Below are 14,429 nucleotides of genomic sequence, written 5' to 3' on the forward strand. Positions count from 1 at the left end.
CTAAGTAAATCTCTTATTGAAAATGCAACCCACATGTAACAAGGTAGGGCAAAGCTGTACTGTGTCTACCCCGAGGTGGAGGCCTCCACACTGCTCACCACAGCACACCCGAGCAGACCTGGGAAAGCTTTGCTTTGCCAAGGACCGTCTTGGTATTTACAACATCCCTGCTAGTGGATGAGAGAGCTGGGTTCAAGAAGTTGGTGGCCCTGGGATGTACTCTGGTTCCCTCACATTGTAGCTGTGTGACCTTGTCCAGGTACTGGCTTCTAAAAGTCCAAGGTCAGTAATAGTCTAAAAACAACAGAGCGCTTTTCAGGGGATTGGCATTCGTGTTGATGAGCAGCTCAGTTGCACGGTGCAAACCCAGCGCCTGTCCCATGGAAGATCCTCAGCAAACACGAGTGGTGATATTCCGACTCTCGTGTTGGCAGCCTCCCTCTCCACGGTCATGGCCACAGAGAGGGACATCCTAATTCTCCTGGAGGCACACAGCACACCAGGCACCTCTCCACCTGCAGCCTCGTGCAAGATCTTGGCCCCACATGATGGGGCTAAACCCAGGCTAGACCCAGTTCTGCACCCACTGTGCTGTTCCCCTCTTACTGTTCTGAAGAGCTTAGGCGGAGGCAACTCGGACAAACCAGCACAAATCGTCTTACAGCCGACCAGCAACGTCCTTCGTCCTCTTTGCAGAGCTGTGCTATCATTTCCCTTTCCAGCAGAGAAAGGATTAGCCGTCGCCTCCCTCCTTGGCAGCAGTGACAATGCCAGCAGCTGGCGGGCTTCCAGCGCAGTGAGCCAGGGCTCCGGTTTCACTTCCCACATATAGGACTAACACTCACCCACCTGGGAATCCCTCCCAGCTCCTCCTGGTGGGGACCACGCCTCAGCCCTGGAACCCTGAGTGAGCCCCAGGTTGCTGAGGGTTTTAAACAAAGTGCCAAGGGGTCCACGGACTGAGGCTGAGTTGTGTTCTCCTGAACAGAACAGAGCACAGCTCCTCCTCATCCACAACCATATTCTGACTTAAAGCCACTTGAAAAACTACTGATGGAGACGACAAGGTAGCATACAGGCAGGGGATGGAGCAAGGAAAACTCCCTGGGTACAGTCAGAAGGCACGTTCCAGCCACGGTCCTTCCCGGGGGGTTTATTGGTTACTGATTAAAATGATAAACCACCAGCCGATACATTATTCACTTGCTCTGACTCTCTGACATGTGTTCCAGAATTATTGCGTTTGGAATTTTTTCCATGCCATTCCACAAGGCTGCGAGGCAGCCACCGTACTCACGGACCCCTCCTAGGTTGAGAAACGAGGCCCCTACCCTGACTTTGCTGATGGGGTGGCGGAAGCATTTGTTGTCCCCGGTCTCGCTGAGCGTGATGGCGTAGAACTGTCCTTTGTTGAGGTAGGTCATGGGGCCTTCCCCCTGCTTCTGGCGGAGCGACTTGGTGGCTTCCAGGGTGTACTGAAACGTGCCACTGCGAGCAGACAACAAACACCGATCAGATTGGCACGGTGCGGGTTTCTGCGCTCCCGCCGAACTTCGTGCCCATAGCATTTTGTACGAATATTAACCAATGTTTACTCGGTTTCAGAGACAAAATACAGCATATGGCAAAAACACACGAGACCAGACCAAAGGTCACTGCTATACAACACACACACCATGTCTAATAGTGGCCCATAAACCAGATGGTTTAAAAGGGAAAAGTCCACCCCGTGCCTAGACAATCGTGCAAGCTTGTGCCCAGAGAACCGCTGACGGGTCTTAGCTGACAGCCAGGTAATGCCTGAAGCTCAAGAATTAATGGAATTAACCAATCAATTTTATCCTAACAACAAGCCAAATGTGTGAATGCTTTTTGTTCAACTCTTAGATATGCCTAACCACTTTTTTTTTTTGGGGGGGGGGGTGTCAAATGGAGATGTTGCAAACAGCTATATCCCACTTAAAAGTGTGAAAATCAAAAACCCACTCCTGGGAATCTAGTGCCCTAAGAGGGAGTGTTTGTTGCCTTTTCTTCATGTTTGTAAGCCTGCAAGAGAATTCACAACAGGTTGCTCTAAATCAAGAGTTTGCAAATGACAGTCTGCAGGCCATAGGCAGCTCACCACCTGTTGTTGTAAATAAAGTTTTATTAGACCACAGTTATGCCCATTTGTGTATGTATTGTCTATGACTGCTTCCACGCTGCAACAGCAAGACTGAGTAGTAGTGATAGACATGGGAACCTTCCAAATCTAAAGTATTTATGACCAAGTGCATTACAGAAAAAGCATGTACATCTCTGCTGTAGTTCCCCTATTTTTTTTTTATTTTTGACAGGCATAGTGGACAGTGAGAGAGAGAGATAGACAGAGAGAAAGGTCTCCCTTTACCATTGGTTCACCCTCCAATGGCCACTGCGGCTGGTGCATCTCGCTGATCCGAAGCCAGGAGCCAGGTGCTTCTCCTGGTCTCCCATGGGGTGCAGGGCCCAAGGACTTGGGCCATCCTCCACTGCACTCCCTGGCCACAGCAGAGAGCTGGCCTGGAAGAGGGGCAACCGGGACAGAATCCGGGGCCCTGACCAGGACTAGAACCCGGTGTGCTGGCGCCGCAAGGCGGAGGATTAGCCTATTGAGCCGCGGCGCCAGCCTCCCCTAGTATTTTTAAAATGTGGTGTCACTTATAAAAACACTGACTCTTCCCCACACAGTCATTGTTGCCTAGTGTGTCTGCTCAGAAATACTCCTGTCTGCACGGCAGCATGGCACACTGTGAGAGCCCCAGCAGAACCCCACCGCGTTTCTGAACCATGAGAACCTCTCCACTGGCTCTGTGCCTTTTCCAGCTCTTTCATTTCCTAGTCTTTGAAAGGCTGAGCACAAAGAGGACTCTTAAAACTTCATCTACTAAAATAGGCTCTGGCTTTCTGTGTTAAATATTTCTATAATGTTTCATTGACTTTTAAACTTTATAATGAGAAAAAAAGTTTGAGGGTCAAAAATCGCATTCCTCCGATACAATGAAAATCTCAGGCTTATGCCAATCAACTGAGCCAATTCCAGAATACGTGCCTTAGAACAAAGTGAGAAATAAATCACTCAAGACAGAACCAATTTCCTTGTCATTTTGCCTGAAAAAGCAATTTCAATGCAGTGCCAGTGAATCATAACATTTTAGACCAAGATAGGATCCTAGGAATTAGCTAGACCAGTAGCTGTAACTTATCAGGGCACAGATTGCTTTAAAAACCTAAGGGGAACTGTGAAACCTTTTCCCAGGAAAAGGCACAGAGGAATAGAAACGACTTTTAATACAGTTTCAGGATTTGGGCCCTGCAGGCTTGTCTATAATGCAGGACTAGAACCCAGGATTCAGCCACCTTCCTCATCTCACAGTTGTGGGAGACCCTGAGACACCCCTACCCCAGGAAGAGAAGTCGGGTCTGGTGAGTGGTAAGTCAGCGCTCTTGTCACTAGACAGGCCGCCCTGTGTTTGTCGATGCGAATTTGATACTCATTTCCACCATTCAGAAGGGGGTTTGGAATGCTACCTTCTTCGCATCCCCTAGGACACCATATTCGCACTTGTAGATCAGGAGAGGGTTACCGGGGAGCCCGAGACGAGACCAAGACCTTGAAACAGCCAGAGGACTTGGAAGGGTCACTTACATAAAAGCAAAATAATAAATATATACATATATATATATACACACACACACACATATATACACATATACACACACACATATATATATATATATATATATATATATATATATATATATATATATAGTAGAAGATAAAGTTCATGAAAAACACAAAGCCAGGACAGATCAGAACACAGAAGGCCCTAACCACCCTCACAAGGAGTCTGAAGTGTTTCATCCTGTCTAGAACAGTGAGACCCCTGGCAGGTTTTATAAATGGAAGAGAGAACTCCATTGCTTGCTGTTGTCTTGAATCCAGTCATAATCACAACTACTGTCTTTACCTCTCTACGTAAAATGTTCTTGATCCTGTTTTCCCTAGAAAACATCCATTATAAACCCTTCAAGATCCAGTTCCAATGCCACTGAGCTCTCTGTTTATCTGTAGTAAGGCTCATCACTTAGGAAATGTACTACAATTTAGCCATCATCACATTTGTCTCCCCTCAAAGTCAGAGGATCTCATCAGGAGGGTTTATGGTGTATCTCCAATCTCACCTTGCCAGAACAGAAGGGGCTCCTGTGTGCATGACAGCTGGTAGCCACATGCAAAGTGGGATGGGAAAGACAGTACTGGCAGGGAGATCAGCTGTATTTTGACAGTTCAGAAGGCTGCCAAGAGGAGGAGGGAAGGGGATGACGGGTAGCAGGGCAGGAAGGAAGGCAGCCCCTCACACCTCCAGCTGGGCTGGCTCAGAGGATGGGTATGTCCTTAGAGACAGCAGGAAGTACAAGAGGAAGATCAGAGGCAAAGCAATGGGACAAGGAGGCAAGAAGAGGAAAAGACAAAGGGTTGCATTTCACATCTGTCTGGCTGGAGGCACAGGAGTTCGAGTTCAGAGGAGACCTGGAAAAGTGTGTAGCTAATGGGAGGAAGAAGGAAGCATTGGTCCCAGAAACTTGGTTAAGACTGGAAGTAATGATACAGATGTCATTTGCATACAGACAGCTGTATAAGAATCAAAGGCAAATGAAGTCATATCATTGTATTTAAGTATACAAAGAACAGGCTTAAAAGTATAACTTGGAGTTCACTTAAACAATTAGGATTCAAGACAAACCTCCTGGTAACCTACCTTGAAGTCTGGTCATACATGTACTCCTCGGCCCCGACAGAAGCACTCCGAAATTTCTGCAAAATTTAAAAGTCATCCAAGTTGAAACAAATTGGTGGGTAATCACTCCAAAAAGAAGTGTATCCTAGCTCCTTTATTCTCTCCTTAGAAAAGAAAATTACATATTTCTGATAGCGTTTTCAACTCCAATGAAGATAGTTATCATTTCTCCACAAAACTCACAGATCACCTCCACACTGAGAACCACATCCTACAGAAAATGCATTTGTGCTTCGCATGTTATTTATATGTCAACATTTCTTCCATTTCTATGGCCCCAGACGACTTACTCCTGATGTCACAAGGATCAAGTTCTAGCTCCTTTACCCGCTGCCCACGGTGTAACTGCCATATTTTCTATTTATCGTGGTCAGAAGGATCAAATGGGTTAATAAAATGCCAAGGAGAGCCTCCAGTAGACAGTGAGTGCTCTCTACAAAGGGACATCAAACGTTCATAGAAAATGGAAATAAAAGCTAAGTTTATCTTGGTGCAAAACATTTTTGGAATCCATGCCATTTTTTTTTTAAATTTAATTATTTATTTTTGACAGGCAGAGTGGACAGTGAGAGAGAGAGAGAGACAGAGAGAAAGCTCTTCCTTTTGCCATTGGTTCACCCTCCAATGGCCACTGCAGCCAGCGCATCGTGCTGATCTGAAGCCAGGAGCCAGGTGCCTCTCCTGGTCTCCCTTGCGGGTGCAGGGCCCAAGGACTTGCGCCATCCTCCACTGCACTCCCGGGCCACAGCAGAGAGCTGGCCTGGAAGAGGGGCAACCAGGACAGAATCCGGTGCCCCGACCGGGACTAGAACCTGGTGTGCCGGCGACGCAAGGCGGAGGATTAGCCTATTGAGCCACGGCACCGGCCCGAAATCCATGCCATGTTTTCATGCCAAGTATTTTCCATGGCTTTTGCAAGCCCCCTCATATATGTGCCTCAAATACTGGTAAATAGGAACAGTTTGGCTATATTCGCTTCCCTTCTCTAAGGATCTCTATTATCATAATATTCTAACGCTTGGATTCTTTTTGGGAAGAAAGTCCAACTTTAGGAACACACAAAGAAGCTTGGGTCCAGGGGTGTTCAGTTGTTATATACATAGTGCAAACAGGATATACTTTGCTGTATTTTCAAAACTTTTCAAAAGTAGATGATCTAAAGCCTCAAGCGTTTTTAAGAAACAACATCCTTGTCTCTCATGGCTGTGTCATAAACTTGCAGTTTTTGACCATTATTGCAAGGGTTTCCTTCCTAAGAAAAGAGTGTCTCAGTTATTAGCTAACATTTCTTGGCAGTTCCTGACCCCCTTGTCTAGAACTTAGCATACCCCTATGTCACAATTTCTACGTAGCTGTTTATAATCTCTTTATCCAGGCTTATTCCCTGCATTCAAGAAGTTTTACCCAAGTGAATCCCATAAACACTGCACAAATATTTATAGACTGGTTGAGTAAACTTGACAGAGAGTCCATGGTACAGATTTGTGCTTCTTTGGTAATTAACCAGCAAAGCAATCATTGGGGGCCTTATCATCTACTTGATGCCAGAAGAAATACAAGTATCTAAGACACTGTCCCGGCTCAGAGACATAAAAAAAGGGTTGGGAGGATGGAATAAATTAATATGCAAAACAACAAAATAAACTTAAGAATAAATAACTGCATATAAAAACTTATGTTGAGGCCGGCGCCGTGGCTTAACAGGCTAATCCTCCGCCTTGCGGCGCCGGCACACTGGGTTCTAGTCCCAGTCAGGGCCCTGGATTCTATCCCGGTTGCCCCTCTTCCAGGCCAGCTCTCTGCTGTGGCCAGGGAGTGCAGTGGAGGATGGCCCAAGTCCTTGGGCCCTGTACCTGCATGGGAGACCAGGAGAAGCACCTGGCTCCTGGCTTCAGATCAGCGAGATGCACCAGCCGCAGCGGCCATTGGAGGGTGAACCAATGGCAAAAAGGAAGACCTTTCTCTCTGTCTGTCTCTCTCTCACTGTCCACTCTGCCTGTCAAAAAAAAAAAAAAAAAAAAAAAAAACCCTTATGCTGAATCATCCAATCACTGAGTCCTGATGGGAAGAACAGAAGACAAAGGATACTGCCAGGAAAGGCAGATCAGAACTGTGGGGAGATCACAGAGATGGTGAACTTTCCTCTATCCCTTGCAAGCTAAGGAGAACCTGGATAAATTGAAGGAATCCAGGTGAGAAAAGACCAACCTGGGTCGAGACAAATGATCGGTCCAGCAGCGGGGCTAAGAACGCAGGCCTGGGATGGGTGTTTGGGGCGACAGTTAAGGCGCAACCTGGGATGCTTGATCCCACTTAGCAGAGTGCCTGGATTTGAGCTGGCTCCACTTCTGGTCCAGCTTCCTGCTCACGTGAACCCCGGGAGGAGCAGACAACAGCTCAAGGACTTGAGTCCCTGCCATCCATGCGGGACTCCTGCTCGAGTCCTAGGCTCCTGGCTTCAGACATTAGGAGAGTAAACAAGTAGATGGAAGAACGTGCTCTTGCGTGCTCTCTCTCTATCTCTGGCACGCTTGTGCTCTGCTTTTCAAATAAAAATGAAAACTTTTTATAAGAATCCAGGTCTAGCCTGAGTACGAAAGGTGAACTAAGCCTTTAATGCCCCATACAATAGCTACTAGACACATGAGCTATTTAAATTCAAGCATCGGAATTCAATAAAATTATTCTTTCCATCTCCAGCAACCTTAGCAAGACGAGCCACCAACATGACCGCGCACCTGCAGGGGATGGCAATGCGCAACTGCTCCAGCTTCCTGATGGAGAAGAACAAGCAGACACACAGCAAGAAACCTAATAACCAGAAGGTCCGAAATTCCTTCCACTACAGCCTCCGGAGCTACTGCAAGACCGCAGGCGTGGATCCCACAGCGGATAGCAAGGGTGTCATGGAGGTCATGAAGCAGACCTTCCACGTGCGGACCACCATCAGCAAGAACACAGGGGACCACCCTTAGCAGCATCCGGCACTGACTCACGAGAGCAGGTACAGCCCTGACCTGCGAACAGCTGCCATCCGAGATCCAGCACCACCCTGTGCAGCCAGCAGGCTGTGATGAAGTGGAGCTGCACCCGCGCCACCCAGAGCTCCTGAACCACCTCGCCCCAAAGCAATGAAGACTTCGACTTGTCTATTTAAAAAAAATTAAATGAAATTAAACATTCAGTTCCTCAGTCAACTAGCCGTATTTCAAGCACTAAATTAGCACCTGTGGTTACCATGTTGGATAGAAGAAGAAAATTCCCATTACTGCAGCAAGATCTGTTAGAGTGGATTTAAGAAAAGATATTTAGGAGCTGGCGCTATAGTGGAGTAGGTAAGGACACCTTGCCTTCTGCAGTGCCAGCATCCCATATGGGTGCTGGGTGGAGTCCCAGCGGCTCCACCTCTCATCCAGCTCCCTGCTAATGCGCCTGGGAAAGCAGTGAAGATGGCCTTGGTGCTTGGACCCCTGCACCAAGGTGGGAGACCAGGAAGAAGCTCCTGGCTCCTGGCTCTGGCCTGGCCCAGCCTCCAGCTGCTGCAGCCAAGTGGGGAATGAACCTGTGGATGGAAGAACTACCCCCCCCCCCCCCCGCCGCCTTCTGCCTCTCCTTCTCTGTAACTCTGACTTTCAACTAAATCATTTTTTAAAAAAAGAAAAAAGGTATAAGGAAAGCTGTTTACACTTGGAATCAATAGCAATTAAGAGATTTGGGGGTAGGAGGGTAACATGATGACCAAAGCACTTAAGTGACTTTGCCATAGGAGAGCCGTGTCGATAGAATCTGTGCTCAGAGGAACAGGCAGTCATCCACAACCTCCGCTAATAACACGGCTGGAGTGAACTCACTGCCCCCGCCTCAGCTCTACAGCCTGAGCAGAGGCTGGCTGACCAACGCACTGGACTTGCAAATGCTCTGCCTCCAGTCCCCTAGTACTGATGTGAGAAGGCCTGAAGCCGGCAGGATTGAAAGTCATAGGAACTGTCAGCTGTGTGATGATGCAGAATCCCACCCTGACGCATGGATTCATGTGGGCAAAACTGGAAAAAGAAAAACAGGGGGTAAGTTAGAGATACAGTATCTGCTCTTTAAACTTACATTGTTTCTTTAGTTTCTTTTTAAAAAAAAATCCTTTTTTTTTTGAAAACAGTTCTACTATCTTATATGTTTGCTTATTTACTTTCATTTACTTGAAAGGCAGAGAGAGAGAGAGAGAGAGAGAGAGAGAATGAGAATGAGAATGAATCTTCCATCTACTGGTTCATTCCCCAGATGCCTACAAAGCCAGCACTGGGCCAGGAGCCAGGAACTCCATCCGGGTCTCCCATGTGGGTGGCAGGGGCCCAAGCACTTGAACCATCATCTGCTGCTTCCCAACACGTGTTACCAGGAAACTGGATCACAAGCAAAGAGGCCAGGACTCAAACCAGCTCCCAGGTAGCAGCTTCACGTTCTGTGCCACAGTAACTACCTCTTAAAAATTGTCTTTTGTTCTGTTACATGATCTTTATAGCTTTATAAAAAATTAAATGGAGAATCCTGCTAGAAAATATTGCAGTCCTTTAGATGAGATCTGATCACTTGCCAAGTTCCTCAACTTCACATGATTCAGGACTAAGAATTGGAACAAAGAAGCCGGATCATTCTGGCCATTACCAAGTTTCCACAGCTACTTGGAAATATTTTAATGTTACCACAGGATGACAAAGGATAGTCAGACAGCCAACAGCACTGCACCTCACTGTGACCTCATGTAATGCATCTACAAATTTCTTACTCGCTTGGACTCAGCAAAGAAGCTATGAGTATGGTAATGATTACCCTTAAAGCACCTGAGCTATCGGGCAATTTTAACTCATGTAAATCTTAGATGTTAGAATACTAGTCTGTCTTGGGTGAAGGGCAGGAGACATTTGCTAAGAGTCTACTGTGGGGTCAGCGTTGTGGCATAGTGGGTCAAGCCACCACCTGCAATACCAAATCCCATGTGGGCACCGGTTCAAGTCCCAGCTGCTACACTTCCAATCCAATTCCCTACTAATGTGTCTGGGAAAGCAGCAGAAGATGGTCCATGTACTTGACCCCTGCCATGCATGTGGGAGACCCAAATGGAGTTACTGGCTCCTGCCTATGACACTAGCATCCCATATTGGGGTTAGTTTGTGTTCCAGCTACTCCTCTTCCAATTCAGCTCACTGCTGATGGCATGGGAAAAGCAACAGAAGATGGCCCAAGTACAACTATACTCAGCTCTGGCATTGTGGGTATTTTTAGGGTAAACCACTGGATGGAGTTCTTGCTCCTTTCTACCTGTTTTGCTAATAAATAGTTAAAACTTTAAAATAAATAAAATGTATGTTAGATATTTTCCAAAATTTTGTTTGATGCAAAAATGCATTAATCAAGTGATGGAAATTTTATGGTGCCATATCCATTCCATCATATAATATATGTATATATATATATATATATATATAATATACAAAATAAACATAATGGAATTGGGTACATTTTCCTATTTATACATGAAGCAGTATTTTTAACACTTTATTCCTTAAATGTGTGGGAGGAAACAATCAGCTATCAATCAATCATATTGGACAGGGTTTAGATCCAGAAAGATCACATCCAGTTTCAGATTATGAATGAAAATAAAATCAAAGGACTAAGGGTCATACACTTATTAGCCAATAATATAACAAGTAATCATTGTTCTCATTTCAAGAATCTCTGTAAACTATATTAATTCTACAAATAGCATGCCAAGGGTTTAATTGTGAAATACACCATAGAGGTAGCTTGTGTTCACTCAAATAGCCCTTCTCAATTCCTGAGCACAGGAGAGGGCTAATGAGGGGCTTCAACTTTGCAGCTTTCTGGCAGTGAGGATGACCATTGGACTAGTTCTAGCCTATGGAATGAGATCCGAGAGGAGGTGTGCCATTTCCAGATGAAAATATCTGTGAGTCAGTGCCAGTTCCATGGTCTCTCTTCCCCTGCTGGGGCAACACTGGAAACCCCACATAGAGATGGTAGAACCACGAGATGAAGGGAACCTGGATTCCCACACCATTGGTTGGAAGAGATGTCTACAGGGAGAAATGAACTCTTACTCAGTCAAATCTGAGACCTTACTGCTCCTTTCTTCCCACAACATAGACTCCTATAACTGACATAAAATTGCAGTAAAGAAGTGACTCCACCTTCTACTTTGATTTCTTATTTTGACTTTCTTTCTTCATCTAGTTTTCCTACACAAATTCCTCCTTCCTTAAGTTTTAAATGTTTCCTAAAAGCATTTTAGGTCTTAATTACCAAAATGGTTTATTTTTATCAACTATAGTCTTTGCTTCTTAGCTCTGTGAAGTTTGGAAGGTTCTTAACCGCCTGAACCTGTGTCCCTTCATCTGCAAAATGGGGGAAAAGCACCTTCCTTACAGAATTGTGGTAAAGCCTGGCAATCAGCTATGTGAGCCACAGTGCCTGGCAGAGTGGAAGCTGGCATTTGCTCTCTTCACAGGTGCCTAGGATAGCAACTTCCAGAAGGCAGACACGAGGCCAGGTCTACTCTCTAGCCCTCCATCTAGCATAGGGCTAATACTCAGTACAAAGCAACAAAGAGTTGTCAAAAACTATTGCAAAGAGAATGTAAATAAACCACTAATCAAATAAGCTAAATGAATCCATTAAGGAACTTTTATACGCTACCACTGTCTGAAAAATCCCAGCCTAAGTAGAAGCTAACTGCTCCCCTTCCTCCTACCTTTACATAGAGAATTGGCAAATGAAATCTGCTAATTCAACAAAGGTCCTAGACATCCTAATAGCTCGCCTACAAGAAGTACTAGATTTTACACACATTTTCCTTAATGAAATTTTCTTGGTGACATTACTTCAAACTTACTTAATCTCATAACCCATTGGTAATGAAGTAGTTAAAAATCATAGATCATTACATTTAGTTTACATCAGGATGAAAGACATTTTGCAACGTAAACACCGATTTCCAAAACCAGGAAAGCAGCTCAACCATGATCACAGGGAATGCTCTTCACATTCAGTTTCTGCTAAGTTTCTTTACTTTCTCATCTACTTCAAAATAAAGCCCCAAATACAATAGCTTCCTTTCATAAGCCTCTTTATCTACAACACAAATACAACCCCCAAATAGCGTGCTTGTTCCATTGCCATTGGAACACATCCATGCACACTTGTGTAACTGACAGCACATTTTCGCAGTGTATAAGAAGACATCAGAGGCAATCCTTTGATGAAAAATCTGCACCTCACCTGGGACTACCCAGGGATAGTTTCAGTTACTTGCTTTTCCAATAAGAGCACCCAGAACTACTTGAGGGTAAAACCGCTTGACAATACCAAAGGCTCCACGTGGCCTTTACTCCATTTTAAGCCATACAATACAGGAAGCTAAGGATGCTAATTATAAGACATTTTTATTATACGGAAGGACATTGAAAATGATGATAAAGCTACCAAGAATTGAGAAACTGGAAATCCTCTTTAGAGTAAGAATTTCTTGTGTCTGGCTCTGGTCACTGTCTGATTTCAGAGAACACAGCAGGTACTCAGAAATGACAGGTGCCAGGAGCGGCAGGGTTACCAATGCCACTTGTGTGCCCTACCTCCCAGCAACACTGACAAGAATGAGTACCTGCTCTCTCATCTGTCAGGCCTCTTCTCCCCACCTAAAAGACAAGACATGCCTATCGGCGAGACAAAGAATATTCAGGCTTTAAGCAAACATTGGCTGAATCACCATCTTAAGCAATGGAAACATAGAGTATTGGAAAGACCAATCTTCCGGGTCAAAAGTGAGAGAAGTGACCCACAGTAACACCATCAATAGATGTTCCACAAAGATCCCAAGGCAACTCAATGAACACAAGACCATCCTTTCAACAAGTGGTGCTGAGACAACTGGATATCAGTAGAGGAAAATAGCACATCAATGCTTACTGAACACTACATACAAAAATTCCCTCAAAGTAGATCAGAAATCTACACGAAAGATGTAAAACTATTAAGTGCCTAGAACAAACGAGAGAACATCATTGTAACATTGGATCAGGGGAAGACTTCTTTACCAGTACCCAAAAGCATAAACTATAAAGGCTAAATTGATAAAGGGGACTTCAACAGATTAAATGCTGTTGTCCTTTGAAAGATATAATTAAGAACACAAAAAAGGCTACCACACTCCAAAACATATACTGGATAATGGGCTTGTTTTCACACTTACTTAAAGAATTCTTACAACTTAGTCCAAGAAATATAAATAATCAGATTTAAAAACAGGGAAGGGTGGGCACTGTGGCACAACAGGTTAAACTACCACTTGAGACATCCACATCCCATATCGAATCTGGCTACTCCACACTTCCAATCCAGCTTCTTGTTAATGAGCCTGGCAGGCAGCAGATAAAGACCCTGAGTCCCTGCTAGCTAAGTGGGAGGACCAGGATGGAGTCCCAGACTCCTGGCTTCAGTCTGGCCCTGCCTCAGTTGTTGTGGCCATTTGAGGAGTGAACCAGCAAACAGATTTCTCTGTTTGTCTCTCTCCCTGTCACTCTGCCTCTCAAATCAATCAATCAATCTTTAGAAAAATGGTAAAAAGTTGAACAGACTCTTTCATAAAAGAAGTTGTAGAAGGGGCTAAATAAATGGACGAAACAATATCCAAAATCACTACACATCAGAAACAGGCAAACTCAAACCAGAATCAAACATGACCACATATCCACTAAAAGAAAGGTAAAAGAACCAAACAGAAGTTTCAGCAAGGGTATGGAGACAGGAATCTTCATCCATTGATGGTAGGAATGAAAATAAAACAGCAGCTTTGAAACACTTTATGACAGTACTTTATAAATTAAACATCCATTGACCACATGGCCCAGCAACTCCAGACCCAGATATTTACCCAAGAGAAATGACTGCCTATGTCCACATTAAGACACATACGCTCCCAGAGTGTCATTCAGAATAGCTCCAAACTGGAAGCAATCAAATGCCACCAAATCGTGAAAAGCTAAGCAAATAGTGATATACACTTAAAATGGACTGCTATTCAGCAATTTCAGTCAATTATTAATGCAACCAACAATATAAATGACTCTCAAAGGCACGCTAAGTGAAGGAAGACAGCATATATTCCATTTATGTGAAATTTCAGAAAAGGCAAAACCATAGTGACAGAAGGCAGAGTGGTGCTCACAAAGTGTAAGAGGAGAGGGCTTCAGATGCAAGAGGTTTCAAGGACACTTTAGGGTGAGGGAAATTTCTATATGTGAATGCTGACATTGGTGACACAATTGTCTAAAGTTACCTAAATTATCAAGGCATGCATATGGGACTTGTGAGTTGAAAATAAGCAATCAAGCCAAGATTGCCGTCTCTGCAAGGTTTATGGGCCCCTGGGAGGAGTATATTGTCTCTCTTTGGAAGGTACAAAGTGCATGGGTGCACACACACACATGCTCCTTCCTGAGTAATCAATCAGGCAAAGTTGTCAAGAGTTCTATCATTTTGACAAAGAACGGACAGGCAGCATCTCTGGCTTCCCACCATTTGGAAAGTTACAAAGCA

At 44.8% G+C, this 14,429-nt stretch overlaps 2 protein-coding genes across 2 annotated transcripts in view; one reads left to right on the forward strand and one right to left on the reverse strand.

The window, feature by feature from the left end:
- The window catches only part of GRHL2 (grainyhead like transcription factor 2), a 107,092-nt gene that overhangs the window by 79,845 nt on the left and 12,818 nt on the right, over positions 1–14,429 (reverse strand). Inside the window, exons 4-5 of the mRNA XM_062189484.1 lie at positions 4,782–4,837; positions 1,332–1,488 (exon numbers count right to left, since the gene is read on the reverse strand). Coding sequence (XP_062045468.1) covers positions 1,332–1,488; positions 4,782–4,837 — 213 coding nt within the window. The remainder of the gene's footprint in view (positions 1–1,331; positions 1,489–4,781; positions 4,838–14,429) is intronic.
- Positions 7,547–7,795, forward strand: LOC133758161 (large ribosomal subunit protein eL28-like). The gene has a single exon (XM_062189376.1). The coding sequence runs from the start codon at positions 7,547–7,549 to the stop codon at positions 7,793–7,795; it is 249 nt and encodes an 82-aa protein (XP_062045360.1).

Source organism: Lepus europaeus, chromosome 4, assembly GCF_033115175.1.
Source record: "Lepus europaeus isolate LE1 chromosome 4, mLepTim1.pri, whole genome shotgun sequence".
Classification (NCBI taxonomy): Eukaryota; Metazoa; Chordata; class Mammalia; order Lagomorpha; family Leporidae; genus Lepus; species Lepus europaeus.

Bases quoted from the DNA above. Each gene is read 5' to 3' on its own strand.
- LOC133758161 (XM_062189376.1), top strand. From the start codon at position 7,547: ATGACCGCGCACCTGCAGGGGATGGCAATGCGCAACTGCTCCAGCTTC.